We start from the raw sequence: 19,748 nt of genomic DNA, 5'->3' as shown, positions 1-19,748 counted from the left end.
TCAGTTTGTTCTCTACTTTCTGACCATTTCACGACTGTGCTATCTATATGTAAGTGAACAAACATTTTACGAAACCTATCGTACAAAAAAATAAACGATGAACCGGATTTATTGTTTTTTGGTAGTATGCTATTTACACCATGAAGAAAATTAATACAATTTAAATAAGTAACATAGTGTGTATAATGAAATTAAATTCAGAAATAGGAACTATATCACGTATTATTAACCCTACCTATTATTTACTATTACTACATTTAATTTTATTAAACACATACTAGTGTTTAATAATATACCTAACAAAAAATACGTGCTCAGAATCCATATTTACAAATAAGTTATTAGAAATTCAAATTAAAATCTCAAAATTGGGGAATATTAGACTTTTAGCATGAAAATGTAATGCATCATTTGAAAACTATTTTATATTTGAGAAGCAATATATTATCGCGACATCAGATTATAAGAAGGAATGTGGTATAAAAACAGTATTCGTTTGTCAGGTGATCTACATAGTGGGCTTGTTTGCGCCTCTAATAAATCTGAGATAAGAGCATCTTCAGCCTGCAACTTGCTCCATTTAGAGTCGTCAGAGGTGTGCATTACCACGGAACGTGACTAGAGCACGTACGGAAAGCAACTATCATGAGACAATGCATAAATGTGTCTCTACACGTGACTCTACGTTAACTTCGATTTGGCCAATGTCCTTGCTGTTTCTAATATTATTCTGTTTTCAATATTATATGTACAATATAATTAAATAATTATCTTGGCATATAAAAAAACGTCAAATAAGGTTTTTGTAATCAAAGTTTATATTTTCGTATTGAATTGTGTTTTGAAAATATAAACTGTTTTCGATTTTACCCTGCCAAAAATTCATATCATAATACATTTGTACGACGTTCTACGTTTTCTTCAGTTTCAAAATAATAAATATTTTATCTATGAGGTTTACTTAGCGTTTGATTATAAATAGAAAAGATTTCTTGCCAAACAGCTGCTAAAGCGGACTTATTTTTTTTAAGTATTGATTACAAATTAAAATATATTAGAAAGAAATAAATGCCTGATATCCTTATAAATATACCAAGATAAAAATTTTGATTTATTTTATAACTCAAAACAGAACGATATCGTCAACATACGCATATAGCATCGTGCACTGCTAGACCGTTTACTATAGTAAAAAAAAATACAATGCAAAGATGAAAAGAATTAGGTGGTCTATAGATATATACCATATCAAAACGAACGTGTCGCAAGAGGCGCCGCCAGGGCCGCTGCGCTGGCGCCGACACACCAATGTATTTTCCGAACACCTTTCAACGCTCGTCTCGCATCGACCGACGGAAACAACGCGTTAATTCCCGTCATAAAATCAGTTTTAGAATTCGGGTTATTTACTTGTTTTTATTTTAGTTCCATGATAATTTTAAACGTCGCACCGAAGTCCGAGTAATGTTTGCTTCTAAAATGTAATAAACTTACCGTACGCTTCTAACGCTTATTTCAGTAAATGACTCCTTGCTTGCTATTCAACATTAATAATTTCTAATCTTATTAAACAAACGTATTTTTTATATAATCTTTTTACTGGTTACATTTATAAAAAGTGAGCGGACTATCTTTTTTGTTAGTTTTTGAAATAAACTCATCGATATAATAATTTTCATAAATATATAATTTGTCAGTATTTATGATATCTCTTTTATTATAAAATAAAATGTCATTTCAAAGTAGGTACCTGTCGTTACAGCAGCTATGGCCGGTGCGGCCGCTGGTGTGAGCAGTGTCTCTGCGCTCTGGTGCTGGGCACTGCTTGCTACAGTTTGCGCGGCTAACGTCTTGCGCGGATCCTCCCATGTCGTTGTTTTTGTAATGTGGCTGTAAGAAACCAAACGAATTTATTAAAATAACTTACAAACATTAAAATGATTAGATAAAATAGAACACTAGTACTAGCTATACTTTCATTTATTTATTGTTTTAGCTTCACGCTGTTTCCCGCAAATAACGGGGTAGGCAGAGGGAACCTCGGAACCTAGAGTTAGACACTCCGTTCCTACTACTGGTAAAAATAAAAGTATTCTTAATGTTATTTTTTGTCATTTCCGTTAGCATAAAAGGCTGAACGATTTACATGACGCTAATTAGGATAGTAGTTTATATGTAGACCTCTATTTGCTCAGAAAAATCACATAATTTTTCGTTTAAAACTAATAAGGTATTGTACAAAATGTATTACATTCAATCAAATCGACGCATATTTTTTTTAAAAGAAAAAAAATAATAAAATTGTATATTACTTTACAGTATCAATATGTTCCGCAAATAATCATTAAATAAGGTAAACGAGCCAATAAATAAAAAGATTCGTGATAACCTTCGGCTGTTACCAAGACACATGTAGTGTAAAACACTATAGATACTTCCGTCATTTGTAATATAAGATCTTTAACAAATACTAAGTATAATGAGTCAACGGCAAAAATATGAAATAATATATCTAATAGACTTTTCGGTTGTTGTACAGGTACAGTAAAATTCGATGAATTTCCAAGCTTTCACCAAATAAACAAGTATTACAATAACCAGTTATGGAACATCAAGCTAGTTTACACCAAATCAAGAGTTGTCAATGAAGCATTGACACTAGATTAGTTTTTTTTGTTAAAATAGTTGTTATTTTAATTAATATTCTAAATTCCTCACAATTAAATGATATAATGAAAAAATATCTAAACTAATATTTGTCATATTTAGTCTATTGTAATATAGATTAACATGTATTGTATAAATTGATGTGTAATGATGAAAAATTTGTACCCTTTTTACGAAAATTGGGCGGACTTTGAAAACGGAGTAAATTTGAGTTATAGTTGGTATAGTGAAATAGTGCAAAATATTAATATACATTAAATTAAAAAAATATATATAAAACATACTACAATGTGTTCGACTATATACTTCTGTATATAGTGGTGGTGTGGCAACGCGTATTTAACACGTCCAAGGGGCCTCTCAATAATTGTAATTTATTAATGAATCTAAATCTAATCTAAATTTTCTATGAAAATAAATATTTCTATTAGAGCCAAGACAAGCGCAATTAATTTCGATCCTTAAATCATATTCGAAATTAAGATTTATATGTATGGACTACATATTTTAACCGGAACAAGCAACTTTTCATACAAATATGTACAGCAAGTGTCCATTTTGCAAAAGCCGATCAGGCCTACGGTGGTAAGGTCGTGTTGGGTACACGCAGGCACTACAATTATAAGGCCGTTGGTAACAGACATGATGTGAGCCGTGCCTCCCTACTTAGCGGTCGATGTGACCAATTTGTAGGTAAACCGGACGCGGCGTTTGCGCTGGCGACCTAGTGAAGTGAACAAGCACTCACTGCGCCGTGATGAATGGTTCTTTTACTTTCATCGTTTCAATAGGACATAGTCAATAAGTGAATTAACTGCCCTTTTCTTAAAAGCTATAAGTTATGTTTTCAATAAACCTTCCATTTTAACTTCTTGTATGTAGGAAAATCTAAACATCTTTGTGACATGTACATATGCTAAGAATAATTTTTAATAATCAAAAATAAATAAAACTAAACCTTCCTTTCTATATATTTTACTAGCGGCCCGCTCACGGTTTCACCCGCGTGAACTATGTTATTATTAATTTCTGTCTCCATGACTACGTCCTAGTGACGTCTATGCAAAATTTCAGACTCCTAGCATTTGTAGTAAGGAAGTTTCATACAAACTTTCGACTCCAAAAACAACCGCTTAGAAGTCGAATATTGCAAATTCCCGTCTTAGCGAGCACCTACGTCCTATAAGTAACTCCTATGCAACATTTGAGATGCCTAGCACTTGTAGTTTCTGAGTTTTCGTGATGAGTGAGTGACCTTTGGATTTTATATATATAGATGAGCCAAAAGAAAAATATTAAAAAAGAGAGAAAGCATTTTTAGCGAAAACTATTACAAATAAAAATAAAGAATAGTTTGTGATATAGGTAACAAAAAGCAGAGATAAGGAAATGATTTAGCAATGGAAAGCGGCCGAGGGCATGACCACGATGAATCGATTTGCTCGGGGCGTTAATGAACTTGGCCGCCGTATCAGCTGTTGTCGATGTCGCGCTAACAAACTGTACTTACTGTGAAATGAGTTAGCGCACCTGCAATGTGCCTGTTATTGTTTTATTAGATAAATAACAAGTTCACGATGGACATAAATACTGTCAACTTTGCTTCGGTATTAATAAATCACAGTTAAAAGTATAGATAAGGGTTCTTTTTCAGCTCTACGCTGTATACCGTATATAGTTCGGGAGAGAACTTAGTTAGTAGAGAACTTGTTAAAACACTGTTGCCCACGCCGAATTCCGAATGCACTATGTGATAATGGTGGAAATCAACGCCGCGTCGTCGTTAGTATTGTTACAAGAGTGAGGTAATTAAAATATTAAATATTTCATTGCGCCGAGAATGGATGGAACCTACGCCTCTTGAGTCATATGCTTGTACCACTATTTCATGATGGCCTCTTATAGTTAAAGTAAGTTATATTACTTTTATTTCACTAACGCGTCATTTTTATTCGTTTGAATATTCAAATATTTTAGTCACTTTTACATTTATGTGAAAGTTTCATTCAAGAAATAAACGCTATCATCCTACTACCTTTGCCCACTATCCGCTTCGCGTGCCAACACTCGCTAGATTCGCTCGTTGTATTTATAAAAAAAAAAAGGACATTACCAGATCAAATTGTTATAGTTTTTTTAAGTAACATCTATTTAGAATATATTGTCTAATGTATTTCACTATGGCATCTCTTATGAAATAAAACATTTATTATTATATTACTTGTATTAGAAGTACAGAAAATAGGGGGTGCGGGGAGAGATTGGTACACCGCAACGTGTGTAATTACAGCTCAGCCTGCCGACGCGGCGCGCGGCGCTCGCACCGACGCCGTTGCATAACAGCGTTATACAAGCTTGCGCCTGAGCACACTTATTACTTATAAATTATGACACTTGAAAAAGTCACTTTTCTGAGAATAAAAGATTTATCCATAAATAGAATTTTAATATCTTTAAGTAATATAATTCCGTTTTAATAAATTATTTTCTTTCACTATACATTTGATTAACAAAAAATGTTATGTTATTACTTTGCCATATACATAAATCTCTTAAAAGGTATAGATTTTGTATATACATGTGATATTTCCCAACATTACAATATAATGTTTAGAAAGTTCCTCGAAGGTGGTTTATTATAACACACAAGAATATGCAAATAGGATGTCATACATACGTAGTAAAATTATAATATAAATAGAGTTGGTGAACAATCACCAGGTGACAAGTAGTATTGAGAAACAAAATGTCTTTCTCTCGCGAAGGCCTTCTACTTTTACACAATAGCGCTTGCAGTTTCTCGATAGCTTAAACACCACTAGGTGTACTTTGAAACAAAAAAAAACCTTTAGATGTATAAATGTTTATTGTATATACTTTCTAACTAATAAATCGAATCTGACAACCAATAGTATTTAACAACCAACAGCTGTTAAGAATACAAATTAAATTATCAATGTTGCATCCAAAGCTCAACAGATATACCTATTAGGAAAACATTTATAGCTTTTATTATTAAAAAAAACAATTTTTAATTTTATCACAATTATTGTTCATACGCTTGCCTTATTCTACCAAATATACAATTATATTGTCATTTAGTTAATAAATAATTGTAAGCCCTTCAATAAACTCGTTATAAGAACACCTTGTAACAAGATACAATAATAGACAGGACATAATTAAAAGCAGTAAAATGTGCACCTGACCTACTGATCGCTCCTAAGATGGCGATCGTTCCTACGAGCAGCGGCGGATGCACGTCACGTCGGACGCACATCCTCATTCGTTTCAAACGTAATTTTCCCCCTTTTACATATGACTCCCAATACCTACACTAAACCACAACTCTGAGACCACCGAGTAACCTCGAACGGCGCAGGTTATTTATTCTTCAGTTTGATTGCGTAACCAAATAAATTGCGCGGTTACTGCACATATAATTGAATCCCGGAAAATATTATAATCAGGATAAAATTTGCAAATTTAGTTTTTAACAATAGTCTTTGAGCTTTAATATTGTAAAACCTTTGCTAAGATGTTAAATAATTAATTTCAAATAGTAACAAAAGTTTAATTGATTTAATATCGCATAGAATGGGAAGGTTATTATAATAATAATTTAGACCATTTATTATAAATTATTTTAAAGTTTTTGTTAAGCATATTATATATTCTTCTGATAAAGAACGAAATTTAAAATATTCAATAAATTAAACCTTTTTAATTGATGAGATAGATATTTGAACGGAGGATAATAGTACCTACTTCGTAACAATCTGCCGGATAAATGGACCAATTCTGACTATGACTCATTCATTCACATGAGTACGCTTTACTAACCAGCAAAATTTATTTACGCTAACAGCATTGAAGATCATGCTTGAACTATATTCTAATAAACAAAAACTACAATTACAAAATTTAAATTAAGAATTTTAAATATCATCTGTGATTGCGAAAGAAGCTGAAAATTATAATAATTCTACTATTGGGTTTAATCAAAAGTCCACATATTTTATTAGTATAATTGATCATATAATTTATTTTTTAAGTGATGCTCTCACAACTTCAACGACATGGATCGTAGGTTTTTCACCGAAAGCAACATGGCGGAGTCGGTGTTCTAAATTTGAATCTCGGACGAGTCGGCGCTCGCGTACGTAAATAAACGCACACAAGTAATCAGTAACACAGTACAAACGAGAGCAATGGGTAACACCAAACAACAAAAACTTAATTAATTTCTATGGACACTAAATTGTTTGAAATACTACATAATTCATGTTTTGTTAAAACATATATTTAGATGCAAGATATTCTTGTAAAATTAAGTATTATATGTTTTATTTCTCATACGCAAACTATTAGTGTGTGCACATCAGCTACCCACACAAACACATGTGGACGAAAATGCCCGCGTGACGCATCTACTTCCGGCCGATGATTTTATTACGGGATCCACTGTTTCAGCCAAACTGTACTTATTTAATATAGATTTATTTTAATAAATACTTATATATAGTATTATTCAGTTTGATCAATCTTTTGAACTATATTTCTGAATGTTACTTATTTTTGATTGTATTAATATCAATACAAAGATAAAAAATCGTATTAATTTGTTTAAAATAATATTAGTGTATTTTACTTATCTAAGTGATATTACAGACATATTAAATGGTAATAAACAAAGGTTATGTCTACAGGAGGATGGCGCCAGATCGTTTTCGCTTGCGACAAAGGATCGATTGATTTATTTATATCTACTACTCTGGGATATCAATACATGAACGCGTTTTGAAACACTTTCAAAATGCCGTAAATTTAATTTCTAAGTATTACATTAAAGATTTTTACAGTTTAGATATAGAGTTACGTATAACTTTGCAAAGTAAATTATTATATCACAATACTGTAGAGCGTATAATTTTAAGACTTGTGTATAGTAAATGTATACAAATAATAAAAATATTACTGATAGATATCTGTACTTGGAAGATATATGAGAAAATCTTTTACGTTTGCATTTATGCTTATTTCAAAGTAATAGGACCGATTTTTTTTATCTGTATATAGGGTATGAAATGACAGTTAGGTTGACAATTACAGACTAGATAATAAAATAGCAAAACAAACATAATTACATACACAGCTGCAGTACTTATATTACTGATTTTGGCAACTTAGAAAGTATAGTTTATTACCTAACAACGACGGATTGTGTTCGTTTTTTAGCTGCAGCTTCACGCTCTATCCCGCATGTAGCAGGAGACAGCAGAGCATTAATAGTTAGTGTTAAGACACCCCGTTCCCCAATTTTTGAGACATTGAGTGCCGTAACTCAACACCGCTTTGTGTTATATTATATTGAGACTCATTGTATCAATAACCAACTAAATAAGAAGAATTCTGGCAATTTAGGGAATTCGCTGTTAACACGATTGAGGTTACATGGCGTGTACACAGATTTATATTAACACAATCAATACGCCTACATATCATTTCTATGTTATTCTGAGTAGTGATCGCAAGGTAGTAGAGCGGGTGGCGGACTTGGCGGCCTTGTGGCTAGGCGGTCTCCCATTCGCTGCCAGAGGTTAACAACATGTTTTTTCATCTAACTTTAGAAAGTAACCAGATAACATACTTGCGTTATCTGAAATAAGTTGGGCACACTTCTTAATCACTAAAACCGATAGCAAACTATGAGAACAAATAAAACTCTTTAAATGTTTTAAAAGTAATACTTTAGATTATAGTCATATATTTACTGCTTACAGCAAGTCACCGTTCAGCCCTGAGATTAAACGCTAAATATCAAAGGCACAACCGGCGTGAGACAAGGATGACAGAGCGTCGTGACCTGTCTTTAAGTCGGCTTAATACCCCGTACAGAACATCCGGGTCAACTAAATGTGTTATCATTAAATTCACCAGCAGCCGGTTTCCAAAATGAATATTGCGAATATACTATTTTTCGACCGGTTTTAAGGTCGTTTCTTGATTATGACTCTATATTTCAATTTATTTAAGATTTATAAAATTATTATTTTTACGCTTTAAACTATTTAGAATTTGGCGCATTATATAAAGGTAGATACTACTATGTGCTGCTGATTTAAAAAAATAAGATGATTATGTGGTTTCACTTCTTTTTCTCTTCTTTCTTTACTTGTATTGTAAATAAACTTTTAGATTAGTATTATTAAAAATATATAATATTGCTCAGTTTCTGGTCATTTCATTTTTACATAATATGTGAATAAAATGTATTATAAATGTTATACTTTAATAAAATAGAGGACTACCGCTGCTGCTACTGCTGGTACTGATGTTTACCTTCATATTAAAATGACTCGTACATCAACTCTTGCCCTATAATTAGACATTAATCAGAAAAAGGCAGAACACGGAGCATATGTCCGGCGCCAACGGAAGCCGGTCTGGCACGAATAATTCACTGTGCATTACGTTACTCATTCATATGGCTTCCACTAGCCAGGTTGCGGATAGTGCGCCCATTCAGTGAAGCAAACGCACAGGAAGTTCTAATGGTCGCGACCACTTGTTGGGTACTGCTGCACCGGATTCGCGACTTGCCAGGAACTGAACAGTTAGCTCTACGGATATACTTTTTGTCGTCCAGTCTAGACAGCCAATAACTTTGTGATAATAAACATCGTAATATACCACATCATGCCGACTGTTATTGAATATATAGAAAAATCCGATAGACGAAGAAACAACTGGCTTTAAACTAGAGGGAGTAAGTGCAATACGAGTTGCATCGTCGAGGCTACTGTCCTGCTGCGGCCGCGGACTTTGGACCTGACTGTTTATATGCATGTCTCGTTCCTTCTTGTGGACAAACGCTTTGTCCCGCTTGCTCCTCCGCATCGCCATCATTATACTCACCGCTAGATTCGTTTCAACATCTTTTTCTGCCCGCGACAACCTGACTTGAACACTAGTTATATGCATGTGAATCTAAACCTGTGTTTTAATATGTAATCTTCAAAATATATATAAAGTACATAGATATACATATATATTTTAATAAATATAAAAATGAATGCTATAGTTTTACAACTAGTTATAAAATATATTGTATAGTTAAAAAGAAATTAATACTAAGTACTTTTCCTTTTAAACATATAAATATTACATACGTCAATATATTATATTTTTAATGACGACAACAAAAATTTATAGATTTATCATCATTTAAAAGATCCATTTTCCTGTTTACCGAAGAAACAAAACAGTTTCGCAAGGCAATGCAGCGGGGCATTTCCACAAGCTTGCACGACTGGTTTACCTTTATGCCTTTCTAAATAAGCTTAGTGTTTTAGATAAACCTACCCTACAGATAATACCTATATAATTATAGTAATTTCAAGTGATTGCTGAGTAAGGAATACAACATAAGAACAACACACTGAGGCAACTAAATGATATTTGCAAAAATGTGTAGGTGTATCTGATTACAACTTCGAGGTGCAAAATGTCACTTGTAATAATTTAAATATCGTTTGCGCAAAGTACAATTGTAAGCACCACATTATATGTATATTATAATATATCAAGGTCGGGTCACGATGAGTTTTATATTGTTCATGAAACAACCACAGCGAACTTTCAAAGAAATATTAAACTTAATGTCAGTTTTTATACATCACAAAAAGTAACAAATTAGTAAAATATATATATATATATATATATATATATATATATATATATATATATATATATATATATATATATATATATTAAATATAAGCATTGTTAAGATAAATTATTAAATGAAAATGATGATATATCAAGAAAAAGGTAGTGTACATATGGATATGGGAGATTATAAAATGATTGCTAGAGGTTCTAAGAATGCGGCAAGACGTTTAAAGGCCGAGGTAGACCCGGGAAAAAAATCAATCCCTTTGTTACTAACAACTCAGGTGTACCAAATAAAATAAAATAAGCCCAACACAACCTGACAGTGCACTTGTAGGGAGGCGCCGAACATAATTTATCGATATAAATAATGAATTGGATTTTATTTTAAGCAGATATGTAGCTTACATTTTTTTATTGTTATTCAAACCTTTTTTAAAACAAAATAGTACCTACACAAGAATTATGTTTAAACATACATTATTCATGAACACATTACTTTCTTTTAATTTGATTACATAGATACAATGATTCTAAAAAAAGGACAAACAAAATTTATAATAATATTAGAAGTACAAGATGAGCGATGTCGATACTCGATAGCAATAAGACGCGACGATACAGTTTGGACTTTAGCATACAGACATAAAGAACGTCCTGATGGAGAGGTGATTGCCGAGGCCGGGTAGCGGGGGGAGCTCTCGTGGGGTCGATTCTGAGAAAATGAATCAAGCCTCGGAGGCAACTTGCGGCAACATCACAGGAGGCAATCTTGTTAAGTCCGCCCGAAGGTGAAAAATGGGCCCAATAGACATTATATTTTCATTTATTATTAAAAATAAAAAATGTGATAGTGTTCATTTGTCAAATAAGTATCACTTTTAAAAACAATGAACTAAGAAAACATCTTTTCTATTCAAATATAAATGTTGACAGATGATGTAACGAAAATCCAATATGATCAATATCATACATTTACAAAATTAATTTACTGGTAACACCATTGTGTTACCAGTAAATTAAATTTTAAATGCCGATATTTAAAATTAACGAGATTGGTAATATATATCATCTATAAGCAATCAATGTCATATTTTTATATTCCATAGATTCTGTCTAAAAGTCTGTATACAATTTGACGTGGGGCGCGAGTGTGGCTCGGGTTCGCCATGCCGAAATAACCGCATGCGTAGTGTTCAATGGGCAGGCGCGGTAGGCGCGGGGGCGAGCGTCGCGGCGCTCGCGCCAAAATTAGACGTAAACAAGACGAGAACGAGGCGCCGTTAACGACGAAAACTTGTGCACCTCTCTTTGACTAATACTGCCCGATGTCCATTTTTTGTTCCTTTTCACGTTTATTAGTGTTGCCAGAACATATGTACCTATGTATGTATTCACAAAACATAAGATAATGGAAGGATAAAATAATATATTAAATATTTTTTTTACTAATATTAAAAATTGTCATTAATATTTTTTATAAAATTATCACCATCGGCCAACATAACTTAGACATAAATTAGAAATACCTTCTTGTGTGATTCCAAAATATGTGCGTGTTGCATGAAACCCCAATTTTTGGAAGCAAATTTAAGATCATTCTATCTGTGAAATTAAGGACATGCATACAGTCATAACATGTCCATTCAATCGGAAATGATTCATTAACTTTTCTGTTAAAATCAAGATAAATGCGACAGCGTCATTTTTTTAATACGAATGCACTAGTGAACGTTATATGTAATTCACACGCAAGAAGTCTAACAAAAAACAATGAATAAATTGATATATCAAAAAATACTGAGTACTTATATAATAGTTATTGAGGCCGTCGTGACACAGGGGCACAAAGGTGACAGGTGTACCGAACGGTTGTGGGTTGGATCCCTAATCGTGGAATGAATTATTATGTATTAATATTTTCATGTCGTCGCGTTGCCACCAAGGCAAAAAGCCGGCGTTGAGTTCTGCCACTCAACACGTGATACCTCGTTCCCTTGCCTTTTAAAAAAAAAACCCGCACAATGTAGGGTAGGCAGGGGGAATCAGGGAACTCAGTGTTAAGATCCATTTCCCATTAACACTTCCGTTCATTACTTTCGGCCGAATTCTTGACGACGTTCTTGAGTGGCAATGGAGAATCAAACGCAAAACTGTCGTGTTTACAGTCACACGCTTGTGCCCCTGCGCGATGACAGCATCAATTCAACTGTTATGTATTTAGTTTTATCAAACAAATTATACCATCACCAAACAAAAGCTTTTTGCCTCACGCTTTATCCCCAAAGGGGTAACCAGAAAGAACAAAGCGCCAAACAAATCCATTCCATTCATTTTCCACATTCATTATATCTTCATTAGTATATCTTCTGTCTATATTGATTGATTTTAATTTTGTAGGTAAATTTTATATTTTTTTAACTTCTAATCAACATTACATTTAAATGATGTACCCTTATCAGAATAACAATCGAATGTAATGAAAAAACATATAGTAACTATTGTAGTTTGTAATTGTAAGACATTAAAATTGAAATGAAACTTTAAAAAATATAGATTTTTCTTTTTGTTTGATACTAAAATTGCGTCATCGTGATCATATTTAAAATTGTAACAGAAGATGACGTTGGGCCTAAGGCGCCCGTCAATGTACACACTTGACCCCTTTTGATCTCACAATTAGGCATGGCAATACTCCCAGCATATAACATGGAGGTTTGTACTTGCTAGGTTCAATTATCATCAATTTCATGAAAATTTTGTTAATTTGTTATTATAGGGTCAAGTAAATCTGAAAGTATAAAAGTTTAAAAAAAAGTCATTTACTACTTTTTCACAATTTAATTTACAAAATTGTGCCTCGTAAGTCGCAGACATAATGTAACATTCTACTAGTGTGGTCTCAATATTCCTCATGCATAATCTTTACAAACATCTTTGTGATCACATATATTATTGGAATTCATTTATACCGATGACACAAGTCGATGAAAAACATCTGTGTCCACAAGGCACTATATTGTTGGACTTCACGAACAAAGCTGTACCCTTGAAGAAATGAACAAGAGTGACTTAAAGTCAACTGGAGGTAGAAATACTTATATGAAATTAGGCACGGTATTTCATATAATTAGTACTAAACTATGAAGAATAGAGACGCTATGCTCTTTTCTTACAAATATATTTCATTTTAAATAAGTTATCACATAAATATACAATTAACATAATAGTATACACCTCCCAGCACCTATTGTATTTTATAAAAAAAAGTAAGTCCATTTTTTTTTGTAATGTTAAAAACTTTGTTGTCAATTTTTCACCAAGTAATTAGAATTAGATGTCGGTAAGTATACGACGTCGCGCTTTCTAATCGGGGAAAGAAAACAAAATATTTTTTTAAATGCAAACATTTCACCCGTTTGGAGATATGTACAACTCTCAGTCATTGCGTGTAAATGATGAGCTCAAATACAAACTTGAAACTTGAAGAAATAATAAAAATAATGTAAATATTTTCATTTATAGTTTTTGACTATAACATAAAATACAAATATTTACCATTTCATCAAATTAATTTTGGTTTTAATTTTTAAAAATACTATGTTCGTTCACAATTCCTAATACCCAATAGTTTCTGATTGATTCCGATAAAGACGATGTCTAGAGCCAACATCCAATTATCAGAGCGTGGAAACTGAGTACCTTGTTTTTGTTGCCGGCGCTCTAAATAAATATGTGTTCTATATCGTTGATTTAAGAGCTATAGTTAAGTTGTTAAGAATAACACTTAACACTATCGTTCACTCAAAAGGATGTATTAAGATTAAAATATAACAATAAATATAATTTTGTTGACACAAGTTTTTATAATTTTAAAGTGTTATTCCACACTTAAAAATGGAAAATATTTTTTTTTTAATTTGAACGTTGTGGCATTTGAGCGTGCGTCTATGGAAACCGTTCAAGCGCTCTAGCCACTAAACCATACGTTCTTAGAATTCATCATTTGGCTAGAGAAATTTTTACAAGATTTCTCAAAAAGTTAAATTGTTATATTAATAAGTGTATCTACAATATACAATATTTGCTATTCTTATTTCCTATTATATTTTTTATACTGGTAATTCAGGCTTAATATAACCAAGCCAGAACTTTAAGCGATTATTTAGTATAGATTACAAACTGTACAATGGTCGATACGATAAGAAAGACTGACCTGATAATTTTATTTTTAAAGAAATTTGAATGAAACTTATCGAATTTTATCTGGAATGATTTGAGTAATCGTAATTCTTTTATTACGTACATCAATTATTGTTGCAGATACTCTTTAAACTGTTAGAATTACACAAATAAAGAAAAATAAATAAATAAACAATGTCACGAGATATATGTGAAAAATCATATTTACTATGTATGGTTGACGTTCAATAATTTATATAAACTACCTAAATAATTTCAAATATTTTATTTTCAGAACTGGGTTGGCACAATTTATATAAATTTATGTTATTATTTCTTAATGCACTTGTACCAATAATAACCAGGATAATATGCAATAAAGTATAGGATAACATGTAATATTGAGTGTATTGTTACTTTGTAGAATCTTATTGTCGTAGAGTTCCGTTAGCTACCTGTCGCGACGGACGCAAGGCGGACAAATTTCTGAGAAGGCGATAGTATGCTGTATTTCAAACGTTATCGCTTTGAATACACTGCGATAAGTTGACTTGCACTGCATATGACTACTATACAATCCTTCTTGGAACTAGTAGTTTTACCTCTACTAAAAGAAATATTTTTTTAATATTAAAAAAAAGTTTTTAAAATAAGAAGATTCAGATGAATTACCTACTATGAAGTATTAAATAAAAAAATATATACTGTACCACATAAATACCATACATAAATTAAAGACAAACCAGAAATTATTTTCAAATTTAAAACAGCTTTTCTACTATTCTTTGCCACCAAGAAGGTAACTAAATTCAAATAAAATAGAGTTGAATGAACTTAACAACTCTTTTTCGAAATAAGTATGTATGTATCTGTATTCAGAAGCAGAAGTTTCACTGATTAACAATTCAAGAGACGACACTTTAAAGGAAATATTATACGGTGTCGAATCACTACAGGTAATTTATCATTGTTTACTAAAGATGTTATAACATATAACATGTACATTGTACGTACATATATTTTATAATATATACTTTTATAATAATAATAGCAATAATAGCATATAGCATATTTAGGTAAGTTTTAAAATAAAATTTATATATCATATAAAAGCAACATTGACAAAAATTTCTGTTATGAGGTATTGCTAAGTAAAGGTATACGGTAAGGTGCCATGCTAAAGCTACCGAGCTGATAGCGCCGTGTTGGGCCACCGCCAAGGCAATTTGCATCGCTACCCATTTCGGAACATCGCCAAGTCTAGCCGAACAAAACCACAGAGAATTACCCTCCATTCCAATAATAATTAAAGCAAACATTTCGCATACGAGACACACGGGCCGTTATGGAGCTTATAAAACACCGACCCAACTTGCAATTAAGAAACGATGTGCACGTCTATTTGTCAACGCGGAAGAAACGCCCCGCTTGCAACGGCCTACCTCTTGCTTTATGCAGACGATGTGCTAGTATAGCGACCAGCGCCAACATATTGTCGGTCTACATTCATATTTATGTATATACTTTTAAGATTTTAACCCAAAAAAGTTAAAATATACACTTTATTTTATAATATTGAATGTTTGATAAAAAGAAAAAGTAACTGATGCCTTTTTTATATTTTAAATTTTAAAATTAAAATAGAATCTTAATAATAAACAAAGAATATTAATAATTATTCTTGATAAATAAGTTGACAGTTTATGATAACATTATTATTATACAGTGTACAAGTATGCTTATTTCATTGGTAGAGTTTATTTACGAGGTGGCAAAAGCTTTGATGTAGCATTGGCTGCTGTCCACCGGTGATAGGGACGGCCCGGCGTGTAACTACCTCTGTTACCAAACAAACGAGATTATTACAGGTCTACAATCACGCTGCTTATTATGTGACATGAGATTTACAGACATCATTATCATAATTTATATCTTGTTACTTAGATACTATAGTTCACTTAAATAATTAATAACGATATGAAAATACAGGAACTCTACAAAGGACATTAAAAATAATACTAGTACAAGTGTAACTTGCAATTTATAAATGTTATTTGAATTAATATTAGAAGCTAAAACAACAGAAGCCCACTTTCGCCCACGTTAAGCCATACGATACTAGACTACAGAAGTAAAACGCAACCTAATAATAATGGCAGTGGCGCCAGGTTTGCAGCCGTAACAGATTATAGATTAAATTGTAAAATGGTAGTGAATATTCGTAATAGTATAATCTTTTAATGAAGCTTTAAATAGAATCTATTCACTCGAAAGTAGTTTCTGGTAACTCGTTAATGACGTCAATGTTCCTTTTCCCTCTTTATAATAATGGGTATTATAATAGAGGATAGGTCGATAATATCAAATAACGAGATAGTAGTACACATGTAATCCGTACGGGCGAAGCCGCGTATGGTACACTTATTTAACTTTTAGCCCGTAGGACATAAAAAGTACAGGTTTACCTCATTTTCCTCATGATTCATTTTAACACAGTTTATGAAAAGTTATCATAAAGTACTCTCTGACGAAAGGTAAGATTACGATTGCGATAAGATAGCCCATGACGACAATGTTTTTTAAGATAGAGAATGACAATTATGACAAGTTTTAGTTTATAAGATTTTAAAATGGCGGGCCTCACATTTTATCAGTCATGCCAAACTATATTATAATATTAGCTTTACATAACTTCTATTTTAAATTAAATATTAAGTTTACTATTTTCTTTTTATTAAAAAATAAAATTTTTAAGCTAAGTATAATTAAAAATTTCGGAACTCATATTGCATAAATACATTAGGTTAAGTAATGGTAATAGTAATTTAATAGTCTAAATTAAAACTACGTTCCTTGTAATAACAATTTAAATGAAAGTTACTTATAGTTTAAAAAATAAAAATGGTCTGATTGCTGTCTGTAAATTGAAGACATATGAGGAAATCTATAGAAAGATAATTCAAAACAGTGATTTTTTGACTGTTTCTTCTTTCATTTATTCTCAAAATAGTGTTTGTACATTGATAATATTTGCGAAAAAAAAATATAGGGGGATGTAAAAACACCGATAGAATATGGTTCTCTAATTATTTAAAAAATTGTCGGTTTGTAAACACACATCTTCAGAACTACTGCAGGTATTTGAATGAATTTTATTTATTGTACGTTTATTAATTAGGCCTGAGAAGGATCTATTATTTGGAATAGTGGCCAGCTAAACTACAAGAAACAATTAAATAGATCATTAACAAAAAGTATTTAATATGATAAGCATTTTCCATTATCATAATAAAATTGAAAATCTGAAACATATGATAACAGTCCAGCTAAACTCTAAAAAATAATGCCGATTAGTAATAAATGTTCAGTATGAACAATCATTGAAAATTTAAGCCATGATGGCACAGTGAGGTAACGCTTAACTACAATTGCTGTGCTTGTAAATTTGTAAATACGATGTCCACTCAAGAAACCCGGTTGCGTTGAGTTGCAACTAAACACGCTGTTACTCGAATTTGGATGGAAAGCGTAGAGCGGAGTGCCCAGACACTACGTTCTGCTTTGCAATAATGGTCACGCAAGCGAAATTGTTTGCCGCTACTAGTCAATAATAATTTAAGGAATCAATTAAACTTGTAATATTGCCATAGTGCGAGTAACTTAAATATAATTTATATAGATGAGGACATACCGTATATAATATATACCTATTGTATAGGTATACTATAAGCTATTGCAAAGCGGGGTAAATACGTTGACCACAGAAACCTCACAAGTTCTTTTCCTTCTCGTGTGAAACGAGCATTCCTTTATTTTATTAATAAAATTATAAATAAAGAAAGTCATGTTAGGAGATAATAAATCTGTAACAAGGTTTTATTACACGATAATAGGTACTTAATAGTAAATAAAAAATAATCAACGCGGTTGTTTGGGATTCCCTATAACATCACCTACAGCAGATATTCTTGGTAATAAATCATTTATACAAAGGCGCAATGTGCAAATAGTATAAGTATTAGGAGTGTGAAAATCTTTCTACAATCCCAACGGTCGGTCCCAAGTCCCTGTTGGTATGGTCCCAACATCATTCCCTTTCTTTCCTCCAGTCTACAGAGGATGTACTAGTCCAAATCTTTTTTACAACCCCAACGGCCCCAAGTCCCTGTTGGTATGGTCCCAACATCATTCCCTTTCTTTCCTCCAGTCTACAGAGGATGTACTAGTCCAAATCTTTTTTACAACCCCAACGGCCCCAAGTCCCTGTTGGTATGGTCCCAACATCATTTCCTTTATGTCCTCCGTCTACAGAGAAAGTAATAGTAACTAGACAAAGACTATCGCCTGGACGCTATGAAAGTATACCAACTGTAGCGATGGTAAACAACTATTGTAATATGTTATACATGAAGTTATAAATCATTGTATAAAGAACGTGTACTTTGAAAAAAACATAAGTTACTACTAGTAGTACTAGTACTTACCTATTTATTATCAAGTTCACAATTACTATGCATATTTTGTTATAAAATTTAAATTATTTCAATTCCAGGTCGGACTATAGGTTGAACTAAGTGCAAATAACTTACTTGAGATAATATATTTGTCCTTCTGGAGTACGTGCTTGTTCCCAGCCGGCTGGTAAAGGGCCAAGATCGTCCGGGATGTGCGTTCCCACATCATAGGACCTCTGCTTCGCATGTTGATGTGGTAGAGGTGGTTGCTGTGTTTGTTGACCAGCTGCATAAGTCTGTTGCAAGCTAGCGGGAGACGAGTGTGCTCGAGAATGTGATACTGGAGCAGCTCCGGTGGCAGAAGAAGATCCAAAAGCCGAATCGGCCGAATTTTCTCGCGAGTGAGAAACAGATGGCGACTTCGAACCGGTCGACGGCGGGTTAAAGAACGACTTTGGAAGCTGTCGCATACGCAGAGGCACCTGTAGCGGTCGTTTAGAGTCGGGCTTGAGCACTGTGTCGAATAATGACTGTAAAACCGAGTCAGAATCCTGGTCTACGCGGAGGACCAGGTTCGATTTCTGTTCACCGTCCGAGTTGAGAGCCATGTTTGAGTCGGAACGAATAAATCTCGAAACCGACCTGGCCCACCGCTGTGACACAACACTAGCACGCTACGGGCTGGCGCGGCGCCACCCGACGTATTCGTAGTATAGCGCTCGGTGCGCGACTGACGTCCCGCCCGCGCCGCCCCGCACCGCCTGCCCACGC

The 19,748-nt window shown here is 32.9% G+C and overlaps 1 protein-coding gene across 3 annotated transcripts in view; it reads right to left on the bottom strand.

Moving 5' to 3' along the window:
• yki (Transcriptional coactivator yki) overlaps nt 1-19,748 on the bottom strand; it is a 24,544-nt gene extending 4,796 nt beyond the window's left edge. The window contains exons 1-2 of one of the 3 annotated variants that reach the window (XM_085191067.1): nt 19,113-19,748; nt 1,751-1,890 (exon numbers count right to left, since the gene is read on the bottom strand). In XM_085191067.1, the coding sequence (XP_085047193.1) occupies nt 1,751-1,890; nt 19,113-19,585 (613 nt within the window). In that variant the 5' untranslated portion in view covers nt 19,586-19,748. The remainder of the gene's footprint in view (nt 1-1,750; nt 1,891-19,112) is intronic. The other 2 variants (XM_085191066.1, XM_085191065.1) reach the window with 2 other exon arrangements.

Source organism: Heliconius melpomene, chromosome 10, assembly GCF_056956725.1.
Source record: "Heliconius melpomene rosina isolate 202511_hmr_F chromosome 10, ASM5695672v1, whole genome shotgun sequence".
NCBI lineage: Eukaryota > Metazoa > Arthropoda > Insecta > Lepidoptera > Nymphalidae > Heliconius > Heliconius melpomene.
This window is presented reverse-complemented; position numbering and strand designations above follow the sequence as displayed.